Source organism: Coenobita brevimanus, chromosome 40, assembly GCF_032717465.1.
Source record: "Coenobita brevimanus isolate Jiangsu-jjx chromosome 40, ASM3271746v2, whole genome shotgun sequence".
In the NCBI taxonomy this organism is placed as follows: Eukaryota; Metazoa; Arthropoda; class Malacostraca; order Decapoda; family Coenobitidae; genus Coenobita; species Coenobita brevimanus.
Window position 1 is genome coordinate 13,503,400 of NC_136993.1, and position 15,190 is coordinate 13,518,589.

At 41.1% G+C, this 15,190-nt stretch overlaps 1 protein-coding gene across 1 annotated transcript in view; it reads left to right on the forward strand.

Annotated features, from left to right (window-relative positions):
- LOC145396961 (putative glutamate receptor) overlaps positions 1-15,190 on the forward strand; it is a 237,806-nt gene that overhangs the window by 114,952 nt on the left and 107,664 nt on the right. The window contains exons 7-8 of the mRNA XM_080270194.1: positions 9,194-9,351; positions 13,591-13,742. Coding sequence (XP_080126320.1) covers positions 9,194-9,351; positions 13,591-13,742 — 310 coding nt within the window. The remainder of the gene's footprint in view (positions 1-9,193; positions 9,352-13,590; positions 13,743-15,190) is intronic.

The following is a 15,190-nucleotide window of genomic DNA, read 5'->3' on the forward strand; positions in this document are numbered from 1 at the left end:
AACTTAGCAACTAGCGTGTAACCAATATGACCAAACTCGCTATGCTCACACAATGGAACAGTGCTTGCTTTTCCTATGTATATAACTGAAAACCCTTATATTGTTGTTGTGATTGTTTATTAGGTCAAATTCAATAAATGTAGATGTGTTCTTCGTTGTTTCTCCCAAAATTTCCTACCATAGAAAACGTGAGAACCTGACACGTCAGTGACAGAATAAGATACCTGACGGGGGGTGCCTCACCTGTTATGACCACTTATGGACCCCAGTAAGCTCTTTCTTGGTGATTTTCATTCGTTTCTCCATAAAAGCAGAGGTTTTAGCCAAAAAAAATAAATCAAAAATAGCTTGGGATTGGGGGGTATCGGAGGTGGGAAATCGTTCGGGACGTGACGGGTTAAGAATGTTAATCCCCCTTGGCACGAGTCATAGGTGAATTCAAAGTCTTGGGGTAGTTTTTCTGATAATATATTAAGCACCGCCTTATATCTTCACACAGCAGCCATGAACACCACCCATATCCAAACCTAGACAGTTGCTAACTGCTCGACTCCCACCGGCTAGGCAGTGGTGCGTCCACAAACTCATGGTTCAGCAAAATTTGAATCAAGCCAGACATTAGTAAGCACTCAATGGCGTCCTACTTGGATCCTACTTACAATTACTTACACACTATACTTACACACTACATATTATTACAAATGGTTACAAATAATTGACCTGGAAACCGGTAGTTCTAAGTAACACTCATTAAGACTGGTGAAGATGTGATGATCATATTGAAGAAAAAAAAAATCCCCATGCAAAATCGAAATTTGAGCTACTTGAAACTAAATGTAATAATATTCCTATAATTACTACACAGTGAGTGAAGGACATGAATACTTGTGAAATAAAAATGAGATGAGAGAAGTAAATATCTGAGCACCCTCAGACAGTGCCTTCTATGTAAGATAAACTGGAGTGTATAAAGTGGTGCATTCCGTAGCCATATTTCTCATAGAGGTATTATTGTGATTACTAGTACTTACCATATATATATATATATATATATATATATAAAGACATCCATTTGTAAATTTGACCAAACTTATATATGTATGCTATCACCACGCTTGCCATATACTTTGTGCCTAGTTAATTCATGGCCTGTACCACGATAGTGCATTATTTACATTCTACTTTTGCATTTATTAGTACTTATAACCTTCCCTACCTTTTCAACATGGCTATGTACTGTAAATATATTTCTACCTTATTGCATCCAACTTCTTGAATTATATTATAATATCCTTTTTATTATTATACTCCCATGTAGTCCCCAATTGACTGTATACTCGGTCCAGTTGCATTCTTGCCACATTATGACTTAATGCCTCCACCACTGTGTCAGGAGACACACTTTTTAATGCAGGAGAAAATTGCTTGTAACCATTTGTAATAATATGTAGTGTGTAAGTAATTGTAAGTAGGATCCAAGTAGGGCACCATTGAGCGCTTACTAGTGTCTGGCCTGATTCAAATTTTGCTGAACCATGAGTTTGTGGCCACACCACCGTCTAGCCGGTGAGAGTCGAGCAGTTAGCAATGGTCTGAGAATGGATACGGGTGGTGTTCACAGCTGCTGTGTGAAGATATAAGACAGTGCTTAATGTATTATCAGAAAACTACTACGAGACTTTAAATTAACCTATGACTGGCGTCAAGGGGGATCAACATCATTAACATGATAACAGAAAGACGGTTTGGTTTGAAAAAGGGAAAATCATGTGTTACTAACCTGTTGAGCTAATATGACAGAGTAAGAGGAACATTACACAAAAGAGAAGGATGGTGGATAGAATCAATTTAAAATTAAAGAAAGTATTTGACAGACTACTACACCAAAGGCTTTTATGGAAACTGTACCATCAAGGAGGAATCCGAGGCAAACTCTACTGTTGGATGCAAGATTTTCTCAGAAAAAGGGAAATGAGAACAGTACTAAGCAGAAATGACTCATCATGGAGGGAAGTAACTAGAGGAGTTCCACAGGGCTCAGTGCTGGCTGTTTTTAGTGTATAAAAAGACACAGATAACAACATTGGAAATGAAAACTATCTAAATATGTTTGCTGATGATGCAAAAACACAAAGGAGAATTACTAACGCAGACTCTTGTAAATAGATGCAAGAAAAATTAAACTTCATAATCGGAGCAATACATGGCAAATGGAATTTAACGTGGACAAGTGTCATGTAATCAAGTTTGGTAAAAGTGGAAAAAGACTTGATTGGGATTGTACGTCAGGAAGCAAAACCCTACACACATCAGAAAAAGAGAAGGACCTAGGTGTGGCTATCAGTAACAGACTATCTCCGGCTGACCACATCAGTGAGATGTGTACACTGCTTGAAAATATGAGAATAGCATTCACGTACATAAATGAAGACATGCTAAGAAGGATGATAACATCATTCATCAGACGAACCCTAGAGTATGGATCAGTAGTCCGGAGTCCTCATCTCAAAAATATATAGATAAGATTGAAAAAAGTTCAAAGGGCTGCTACAAAATGGGTACCAAACTTAAGGGATGAAAGCTATGAAGAAAGACTAGTAAACTGAATCTACCTACACTACAGGAGAGAAGGAATATCAGGGAAGGAGAAAATAGACATAAATGATTACACATCCTATGGGGATGCATCAGCAAGAGGACACTGCTAAAAACTTCATAAAAGGAGAGGTGATAGTGACATAAGAAAATTTAGTTTCCCAAATAGGCCAATTGATCAGTGGAATGCACTATGGAGTGAAATAGTGTGTGCCAAAACAATTCATAAATTTAACCCCTAGGGTACGCAATTCTCTAGCCTCGACTGCCCCCCAGGACGCAAAAACAGGCCTATTTTTCGACTTTCTCAAAGGTTAAAAGTTTTATGGCCGATTTATAGAACTTCAATTTACACACCTGAAGATGCAAACCCCACCCTCCTAGACCCAAAAGTTACTGAGCTATGGCCCGTCAAAGTTAATAATAGTTACCCATCACAACCCCAGCAAGGAAGAAAATACGCTGCTCGCACCTGTTTTCTTCACTAAAATACGTACAAAAATCACCAAAGTCAATGTTTTTGGTGTGTATTGATATTATAAACCATTGTGATGTGCTTAGAAAAAAAATAAAAGGTGACAAACCCATCCAATAAATATGATAAATAGTAAAAATTATCCTCCCCTCCTCTCTCCTCCCCATACATCCAATCCCCTCCCTCTCCTCCTTTTTCCTCTCCTCCCCTCGCCTAACTTCCCCTCCCTCCTCCCCTCCCTGCCGAGCTGTCATATCTAGCTAGGGAAAATGGTCATGAACCCCCTAATAAAATTATGATTAGTAAAAATTATCCTCCTCTCCTTTCCCCTCCCCATACCTCCAGTCCCCTCCCTCCCCTTCCCTTCCCTCCCGTCCTCCTTCCGCCCTTCCCTTCCCTTCCCTCCCCTCCCCCCATTCTCCTCCCTCCTCCCCTTCCCTGCGATCTGTCAAATCTAGCTAGTTTTCGTTTCGTTTCTTTTCGTTTTTGAAGGCTCCAACATGTTTGCATGCATTGGCATAAAATAAAATTTCTTTTTCGAGTGGGTTTCGAATAAAGACAACTAAAATAATTGTGGTGTGCATATCTGTATGCAAAGACACTAATAAATTACAGGCAATGATTCAAGAACACGCGCCATAAAGCACAAAAAATACGCAATATTCGAGGCTGAGGAGGTAAAGATACTGTGTGCTAGGGGGTGGGGGTGAGGGTAGGGGGTTGGGTGGGGGGTTTGGGGTGATGGTTGGAGGTGGTAAGGCCAGGAGGGGGAGTATTAGGATGGAGGGATGGGAGGAGACCACCACAAGACACAAAGGAAGGGCCCCAGTGGAGTACAGGGACATGGAGGGAGAATAGGGGGGAAATACCCTCCCCCAGTCATGGGGGGATCCACATGGGAGGGGGGGGATGCATGAGGAGGGTGCTGGAGTGGTGGGGGTGGTGATAAGAGCGTGGGAGGTTGGGTACCAACAAGGTAGTGGGGTAGAGGGATGTGGAGAGAGGGAGGTGGGGGGTACACCCCCTACCGCCTGGGTATGGGCCTGGGTCTCTTCTCCGGTGTGTCCAACACTTAGTTCTGATTGGTTAGAAGCCATGTGCGTCACAGTTGGGTTGGAGCCAGCTGCCGCCAGTTTTTTGTGGATGTTGCATGATCAGTGTTGCTCGTCCTTTTAAGAAATTGCGCAAAAAGCCCGATTGATGAGATTAGTACCATAGGGGTTAAGGATATGTACGATAAAAATTAAGACATGGGACAGTACGAGCTCGACTCATTCCTATAAAGATACAATTAGATAAGAACAATTAGGTATGAACACACACACACACACACACACACACACACACACACATGCATTGTTGCCACATTAGCCATATCCTGCGACCATGTGGACCAGTTGGAACCCGTCATGCGTACTTGTCTGAAGAGCAAATTTTGCTAAATGTGTTCCTAAGCACCACGAATAATACCATTGGTTACTTTTAAGTTGCATTATTAAGTGACAAATATAAATTACTATTTTTCTGAAACTATGAATATACAAGCTTGAACCTTAACGTTATTCATTCACCAGCATTACTGTGTGGATATAACGTCACTTTGGAAATAGAAGGAAGGTGGAGAGGGTGGGATACCAAGCCAGTTTTCCTTTAACTCAATGGTCAATCCCTCGATTTATAATTTCACCCACCATGGTCGGACCATTGGAAAATTAGTTTCTCTGCTCATTTACAATTACCATGAAATCGGTGGTATGGCATAGTCACTTTAGCTGGTTGGAAGTCAGTCACATGCCCTTCGATATACCCACAACCTGAGTAATGGTGAACTCCTAAGCATAACTGTTGCCACCATGAAAAATTTAACGGTTTACTCCTTAACCACGGGGCATCACTTTTGTGACTATTGGGCACAAGTATCGTACCGCGGGGCATCACTTTTGTGATTCTGCGTTATTTTGAGTTTGCCCGGGCTTTCAAGTGGTGGCTTGTATCATCTATCAGTATTACCAGTGTCCAGCTATAATTAGTTCTGCTAATGTCATCTGTACTCCCATCCACTGTTGACAATTTAATCATTTTTCCCCTGTCCTTGACTCCCCTCCTTAACTCCCGTCCATTACCCTCTCCTCCTGCCTGCCCAGCTGCGCTGTGCTACACAAATCCTGGACGGATTTTTCCACCTATTTTATCCATTGAAATGTGCCCTATGCCCTATTCTTATACAAATTAATATATAAAAGAAAGAGAAAAGGTAATTGATACTGCCATACATCTGGAATGGGCTAATTATCACCTGGCAACACCTCACATGCACTCGTTTGGTAATTTTCCCTGTTTATTCCCCCTTGAAATATGCCGTATGACCTGTTCTCTTAATAAAAATAAATATAAGAAAGGAAGGGAGAAGCCTAAGTGATATTTACATGCAACTGAACTACCTAATTATTATGTATTGTCTAGATTTCCTGCCAATCATTTCATAGCATATAAAGTAGCAGCTGTCACCAGGCTGACATTGTCAACCCTTCCCTGCCCATAGGCCACATCATTCAGTTTACTGTCATCTTTCGTGGTGAAACCATGTCGGATTCGCACCTGTCTAAATCCGCCACTTCTTAGCCCACTGCAAAGAGCCCTGTGACCTCTACCCCTATTAAACCTCGTGTGGGAAGGGGTAAAGGGCTAAGTGACTCTGCTGTGGAATGTGAACTGGCTAATTTATCAATGATAATGATGGACAGTGAAATGATAATGATGGACGGTGACTACGATCTTTCTGGTGACTCTAAAACAGTGCAAGTGGAAATGTAATAATGTGTAAATAGCAAGTGAAAGCAATGAATGTAAATAAAATTGAACAGTGGAAAATAGTTTTATAAGTTACTGCAAGTGCACTGCATAACACATGCCACTGCATAACACAGTGTAAATAAATTAGAAATGTAAATAAGGTAAATAAAAACAGAAAATGTAAATAGAAATGTATATAATTAGTAATATAAGAATATTAGTATAAATACTTGGAGTAATGAAAGTCAAAGTGAAAGCTATGCTCTAGCGTGTATAAACACTTGGAATAATGAAAGTGAAAGTTTCGTTCTCTATGCTAGTTTACTGAACAAGAAAGTGAAAGCCTGGAGTGAAAATATACTACTAGTACTAAAAGGAACTTATGGATAAATGTTGTATATATAAATAAATGTAATAAGGTACTAGGAATATCAAGTGTGAGTGTGATAATGAGTAATAAATGAAAGTTCTGCCTCAGAATACAATCGGGGAACGAGCACAGGTGGAAAGCTCACATGCGCTCATAATTTACATTGTTTTCACAGTGTTTATTTTTTGGAATATGGATTCCAATCTACCTGAAATTCATAGAATAGTGTTTGTAGTAATAATATCAGGCAGTGGTAACCATATTACGGGGTATCGGGAAGTGTAAAAAGAATACTTCTTTACCCAACTTCAGAAGTCTCCACAAGTCCTATAGTAGTTGATGAAGGCTCAACAAAAATCACAGGGGAAAGCTGATGGAATGTGCCATATGCTTATATAACTGTAATATTCTAGGACTAATAACTGATATTTGGAAAATATTTTTAAAAAGTCAGTTGGAGCGCAATTATCCCCGGGGTTAAGGGGTTAAAGGTATATCCATCCATTTTGTATTTTGTCTTTCTATTATACAGTGAATAAGTAATTAATACTTTACATGTGGCATAACGAACTATCTATTTTTACATGTAGCGTTTGAAGCTAAATTCTACAACAGCTCACTTCTGTTGTACATTTAGCGTATGAACCTAACTCCTACAACAACTTACTTTTATTGTTAGTTGATGCAGGACACTCCTGCCTTTCCATCCTGAAATTGTAAGTAACAAAACTCTAATAATCAATGCATGCCCTTCGGCTAAGTTGCTGGGTTTCACCTGTGATGAAAAAACTCACTTTTGAGGCACATATATGCTTAATTGCTTTATCAGTATCTCATGGGATTGTCCTCTGAAGATAATATAAAAAAAATAAATTGAAATTGTGCTGTTGATCGTTTGTTTTTGTCAATTCATTGCTCATATTTTGTTACTGCTTTCCTGTCTGGCTCTCTGCTCCTGATTCTAACATAGGGCTTCTGGGTTTCTGTTACCTGATCTAAATCTAAATCTTGAACATCGGTCTTTTTTTTTATTTCAGACTTTTCATCTCTCGAACTGTAGGAAGACCACCCAACCCGGACCTATGAAAGGACTGGGTCCACCTCTTCACCAACATTATTCATGAACTGGGCCTCTCCCATGCCTTCAATGCAGGTCCAGACTGCCGCTATGATGCCTACTCCCCCTCCCACGCCCTGATGGTCCCCTGCCATCTTGTGCATCACCCCCATATCTGTCAGTCCCAGAGCTTCCCATCCAGCTCTTGTCCGACAAGACACCATTAGGAGGATCTCCTCCTTCTGGACTCCTGACACTCAGGAGTTTTACACAGAAGGATTGGTCTCACCTGATGGATATGCAGGTGCCACATAAATCAACGAGGGTCATGTCAAGACCTGGCAGCTCCCCACGGGAGCCACCATATATGAGACAGAACTCGTCGCCTTTCTTGGTGCCGTCCGACATGCGCTACCTCTCTAACAAAGGCACATTGTCATCCACACTGATTCGCTCTCGTCCATACAGGGTCTCTGAGCATGTCACTTCGCTGACAATGTGAACCTGCTGATCTCCATTCATGCTGTGACCGATTCCATCTCTCGCCGGAGGGGTGAGATCCTCCTGTAGCGGCTGCCCAGCCACGTCGGCATTTCAGACAACGAGAGTGCCGACTCCGCAGCCAGATCTGGGACCACCCTACCGTGGACCACGTTCCTTTTTATGTCCAGCCTCTCCAAAATAAAGCGTGCAGCAAGACGACGTGTGCACGAACTCAGCATTGAAGACCACGAAAATCTCGTAGCTGAGGGCTTGTACTCCGCCACCTGGCTCGCCAGAGCCATGGCATACAAGCCTCTCACACGCCCACTGCTGGTACCTCACTCACTTGTTGCCTGACTCCACCGACTTCGACCTGGCTACCCATGCCACTCCCAAATCACCTGCCTCAACCCCCCCCCCCACCTTGTCCACATTCGATGAGTGGCCCCTTACTACACTCTATACTAGGCTGCCTTGCCACTGCCACTCTCTGCTCAGCCATCCGTGGCAGTCTCATCAGACACATTTCTCGTGCCCACACTGCAGCAGAAATCATTCAGCTCTCTCCTGCCCCTTTACTTCTCCACTTAGTTTTTTCCTACCCCCCACCCCTTCTTAGCAACTTTTCCCCTGAGCATGTAGCATACCCCCCCCCCCTTTCCATTACTCACCACGCCGATTTCTCTGATGAGCTTCTGCCCGTGTCCATATTTCACGCGAAGGTGAGCGAATCTTTATCATCACCATCATCATTGCAAGACATTTTTCTTAATGCCTATTATCATTTGCATACTACACTTCCACCACTTTTTCAGCTAGTATATATGACCACATATTCATTATGCATGAATACTCAGACATTTTCTCGTATTATGTATATATAATACATACCAATACTTTATTCCGTCATTCACCAGACCCTGAAAAACACTTCCTAACGATATTGAGGGCACAGAGAGTGTTCTGGATTTATAAACTGAAGTTAATGTATTTTTATTAGTTAGTAAATAGTTCTTGGTTATTTATGCACTTCACTGGGACCTTTTTTTTTTTTTTTGTGGTATATAGTCCGCTTAAGAGTCTTTTCAGCGAAGCTTACACTAAGTGAAGACTAGATTACTTCTACAGCTACTGCTACTACTACTTATACTACTACTACCAATAATAATAATAATAATAATAATAATAATAACAACAGCAGCAACAACAACAACAACAACAGTAATAATAATAATAATAATAATAATAACTTTGCTCATATCGAACATTAATATTCAGTCAAAACTTTCAAGCATGGAAAACACACACACACACACACACACACACACACACAAAATCTGAATAATTAATTACGACTCAATTTCGTATTCGTATCATGCTGCTTTGCTTGAGTGTACAGTACATTTGGCCTGTGTTGTAGGGGAGTTGTGGGGTGAGCTGCTGCCCAATGGATCCTGGAATGGCATTGTTGGCATGCTAGGAAGTGGCGCCGCCGATATTGGCATGGCCAATATCTTCCTCACTAGCCTGTGGGGTCGCAGAGATCATCAGCATTTTAGTACACCTTTCCACCAAACTGTGAGTAACCATCATGCATTTGCTTAATAACCGTACTTTATTATTCTATTCTCGTAAAAAGTTTCTCACTTGTAGGTTCAGTTGCGGACGTAAAATATGAATTACTTCATAACGATAAGTACGGATAACGGTTAATGATACTGATATTTTTAACGAGTGATGTAGACTTTAAAGCCCAGCAAACTTTAAAATAACAGTTTCGTAACAGCTCAGGTATAAAACTTAATTACATTATTGTCCTTAACAGTAAGGTAATACATCTCTGTCTTTCTGGAATCATATATTAACAGTTACTGATTATCTGATGAGAAAATGCGAATCCTTACAGAAAGTAGGAGTTGGTTTATATACCAGAGTGTATGCTTTCATTAGTGCCGTACTGATTGGGTAAACCACTTACTATTTTTTTTTTTAATCTACATTACCGTATTGTTGTTATTTTACATTATTATTTTCTGGTTTTGACACAATTTAAGAATATAATTTCCACTGCTTATCATCCGCACAGTCTCAAAAAAGGTCTATCTTTGTTACTGCCAAGTACAGTATATTTCCAAGACTTTAAGAAGGTACCCAGTAAGTATCTATAAATATTAGAAAAATTACATCACTATACTGTGTTAATTTTAAATTCTACGTATATCTTTAAATACAAGGATGGCATAGAATCATCAGGTGTGCAATCTCGTCGACAAAAAAGTGATGAAAGGTAGTGAAATATGATGAATTGCCCAGCATTATTTGTGATCATGAACAATATTCATACTCAGAATGCGTGTATGTCTCTTCTAGTATGAGATAGTGAAAAAGGCATCCATATATTACCAAGCATGCGCCATGGAATACACTGTAGCACCAGTCGAGCAGGGCAGTACTCCCAAGGTAGTTGGAAAGTTGATGACAGGGAGAACTGGAGCTCCCGTTTCATCGGCAGAAGGGGCTAGTTCCTGACCATCCCAGTTTGCTGAACTTTCTCAGTGTTTCATTGACAGAGAGTAGGCCAGCATGCTCTCCAGTACAAGTTTCTCTAACTGTCACCTCAAAACTACATGCACATTACACACTGCACTTGATTTTCAAAATTAAAAAGAAAAATGACGACTAATAACCAAGCCTCAAAGTCCCCAGGGGGGGAAAGGGGACCATAAATGCCCCCACCATCCGCTCCTCTCCCGGTGACGGCTCTACGAGCTACCTGGAACCACTGTCTGACTCACTTCTTCTTCATTTCTGCAACATTCTGGGCCTTTCCTCTTTCCCTCTGTGGTGTTGAAAACCACCTTTCCTCCTCTAAACCTCACCTTTCCTTCATAACTGAGACTCAGCTGTCTGAGGCAACTGATAGCAAACCCTTTCCTGTATCCTCCTACTTTCTCTATACTCATTTCAAATCCAAAGGTGGCTGTTGTGTATATTTACACTACGACTTATCTTGCTCTCGTGTTCCTGAACTTGATTCCTCTGAATTCTCTACTCTCTGTCTTCGGCTTTACTATCATTCTCTGACTAATTATATCTGTGCTGTTTACTAATCCCCTAATTGTACTATGAAAAACACGTCGACTATCTTACTTCTGCAATGGAACACATCCTATCCATTTCTCCTTTCTCTGAAATCTCCATTCTAGGAGATTTCAATTTTCACCACCACCTTTGACTCTCCTCTCCTTTCACTGATACACCTGGTAAACAAGCCTACATCTTTTCTATCATTAATGACGTGCAGCTTATACAGCACTCTACCCATATCGCTAACCACCTTGGAGTGAGTTCGAACATACTTGACTTCTTCCTTACAACTATTCCTTCTGCATACACTGTTAATCTTGCCTCTCGATTGGGCTCCTCCGAGCACAACTTTATTGCCTTTACCTCTCTTATCTCTCCGGTACAGCCTGTGGACCCTCCAAAGAAAAGTCGGTTGTGGCACTTTGGAGCTGCTGATTCGGAGGCCCTCAGGCAGTACTTCTTTGGTTTTCCCTGAAATAATTATTGCTTTCATGGCCGGGAGCCATCTGAGAGTGCCCAGCTGTTTATAGACGTTATTCTCTCGGGCATGGAAACATACAATCCTTTCTCATATTCTTTGACTAATGCAAGAAAGCCTTACTTTAATCACGCTTGTTCTCATGCAGTCCACAACAAGGAGAGAGCCTATAAAAGGTACCATAGGCAACCCACCCCTGAATCACATCTTTTTTATGTTTCTGCCCGGAATCATGCTAAGTCTGTTCTTCGCTCTGCTAAAAATAATTTCATTCGTACTAAATGCTCTCAACTCTCCAACTCGAATTCTTTCTGCTCCTTCTGGCACCCTGCCAAAAACCTCTCTAACAACTTTACCTCATCATCCTTCCCTCCCCTTTTCTCTTCTGATGGCTCTGTAGCTATTTCTTCTACGGATAAAGCTGATCTCTTCTTTCAGACTTTCTCCTCCCATTCCACCTTAGACGATTCCAGTGCTGTTCCTTCATCACTTCCTTCCTCTGACTTCATCTTGGCTGACATAAAAATTTCTTCAGATGATGTATTTTCTGCCATCACAGGCCTGAATACTAACAAGGCATATGGGCCTAATGGAGTCCCTCCTGTTGTCCTGAAGACCTGTTGTTCTGTGCTAACAACCTGCGTAGGTAAACTCTTTCGCTTTTGTCTGTCAACTTGTACCTTTCCTTCTCGCTGGAAGTTTGCTTTCATCCAGCCAGTCCCAAAGAAGGGTGACCATTCCCAGCTCTCAAACTATCGCCGAGTTGCTTTAACATCCTGCGTCTCAAAAGTTTTCGAGTCTATTCTTAAAAGAAACATTTTAAGTCATCATTCCTATCATGACCTTTCTGATCTTCAGTATGGGTTGCATCAGGGACGCTACACTGGCAATCTTCTCACCGACATTTCAGGTTCCTGCTCATCCTTTTTTCGGGACTTTGGCGAAAGCTTTGCCATTGCACTTGACATTTGAAATGCTTTCGATCGAGTCTGGCATACATCTTTAATTACCAACATGCCCTCTTACACTTTCTATCCTTCTATCTGTGCCTTCATCTATAGCGTCCTTTCTTGTCGTCCTATAGCTGCTGTTGTAGACGGCCATCTTTCTTCTGCTAGATCTATCAATTGCAGTGTTCCTCATGGTTCTGTCTTATCACAAACTCTCTTGGTTTTATTCATCAATGACCATCTAAGTTATACATCTAATCCTATCCACTTACATGCTGATGATTCCACCCTTCACCATTCCATTCAGTTTTTGCAACGTCCATCTCAGCATTTACTTCAACAAACAAGGATGAGGCAATGGCACACCTAATGTCAGACTTTCCTCATCTCTCAGACTAGATGAAAGTAAACTTGTTGTACTCACTAATGTTTTATTTTATCCAGCTTAAACTTGCATCATCTTTAAACATACTTGGGGTTTCATTTTCTTGGCACTTATCTTTGAAGGATCATATCACATCTCTTGTAAAATCTGTTTCCAAGAGATTAAGTGTGCTAAGCCGACTCCATGCCTTCTTCATCACTGCACAGTTGTTGACTTTATACACGGGTTTTATTCGCCCCTGTATAGAATACAACTCTTATGTGTGGGGAGGCTCCTCACATACAGCTCTTCTCAATAGGGTGGAGTCAAAGGCTTTTCGTCACATTAACTCTCCCCCTCTTACTGGCTACCTTCAACCTCTGTCTCTTTGCTGCACTGTTACAATTTTATCTCTTTTCTGTCGCTACTTCAGTGGTTGCTGCTCCTCTGAACTGTCTGTCTGTATCCTTCCACCTCTACGACAGGTGCGTAGCACCCATCTAGCATCAAACTCTCATCTCTTTTCTGTCCAGCTTTCTAATGCATGAGTTTACCATTACTCCCAGTCCTTCATAATACAACAGGTCAACTCTGGAACTGTCTCCCTCTGTCTGTATTTCCTACTTCCTATGATCTCCAATCTTTCAAACGCAGTTGTGTCCAGGCATCTCGAAATGAACGGATCTTAAATTTGGCTCTCTTTTGTATTGTCTTTGTTTTTTCTTGGGAGAAACGGTTTGCTGGCTCCTGGTCTTTGGTTCCTTCTGCCATGCATAAAGAAAATTGTAATTTAAAAATAGTTAAAGACAGGTAATAGTATCGGCTGTGCAGAATTACAGAATATGTGTCCAAGAAGACACTGTATACCTGATAGGAGATTTGAATGAAAGACTTTGCATGGGTGTTGTTGATGATATAATGTCACATGGGTTGCGTAGATGATCTGTGTCATCATGAGGGTGCCACCACCGCTACCCCAATGGCAGGCCCCTTTGTGGCCCTTCAGAGAAGACACGTGGCAAGCTTTCGTGGTGGGATTCGTGCTCAGTGGGCCACTTCTCTATTACCTGGCTCGAGGCTCAGCTCGAAGGTTTGTATATTCTCGCAGCTTACAACATACTGTAGTTACCTATGACTGACTTTTATAGTGTTCTTGATGTTGCTAGACAATTTCTTATTATAAAGTATTTGTATACATTTAAGTTCAAAAAAATGTTTCCTTCTAACATCACGAAAGGATTAATATACTGAAGATAACTGGGAACATTGTTTACAGAGGTCCTGACAAGGAGCCTACACGTGGTAGCGCTGTGAACCCTGGGCGGAACGAAACAGCTGCAGAATTTACCCGGGAACCAAACTTCCTTATATTTTGCTGCACCTCACTGTGAAGACGTGACTTGGTCCGACCGTGGAGGCACTTCTACCACAAGATGCCGGTTCAATATACGGTGTATATACTGTATTGTATCTTACTGGATGGCATCCCAAAAGCAATTGCTTCCTTGCATCAGTGGACTTGCTCGGCCATACAGACTGGTATTATGTAAGAACAACAAATATTTACAGAACGATGCTTTAAAATGTCACTTATCCTTTAGTACGATGACTAAGAAGTACTAAGAAGTTAACAAAGCAGGATACTTTAAGTTGGAAACCGATATCATGGTGGCCATGTATCCATATATGTGTCCAGAGTCATGTAGAAAGTTTTTAGAACTTTAGTTCATATAATTTAACTTGGCAAAGAGTTGCATCCATTTGCTGAGCACTTCCTTTAACACAAATGCAAAATAAGACAAGACTATGGCAGTTCATCCTTGCCATTGCACTTCTTAGCAATTATCACTATTCAGTTGTTAGTCTCCTGTACAGCTCAGCATTCAAAATAGTAGGATGGTACAAATTTATGGCTAGTTAACCCCCTCGCTCTCGGAAGTTTTTAAGTTTCCGTGGGTGTGACAATCTCCCCCCCCCCCCCGCGGCCGCGCGTTCCGATAATGTGTATTCTCGGCTTATTTTCACCACCCAAAAATATTTATTTTCCCATCATAGCCACATATGGTACTCGCCGATGTTTGTTCTACACGATAAGCAAAAAAAAAAAAAAAAAAAAACTATACAGAAGTTAGGATGCTGAGAATAAACATTCGTGATGCCGATTTCAATTCCCAACATCATAAGTCGAAAGTTTACGAATCAATCTCTATATGTTATACCATCAATCGAAAGAGAATTTTATTAGCTTTCGAATGCCGGGTGTCCCAGTTTGATACGAGGTATGGTCTTCGAGTAATAAGCGATAAAGTAAAAACTCTGGTTCGACACAGTACAACTTTTATAATCGGAGAGATTTTGTGGCAAATTTTCAGCGAGAACAATAGGTTTTTATTTCATTATCCGATGCAGAATTTCATTGGCTTTCATTTAAGACAAGTACGGTAATCCTAGGCCTTATAGTTCTCGAGAAAATTGCAATAAACTATGGTGTATTTTGCCGCACACTGAACCGCCGGCAGCCACTCTGACTTACAGTAT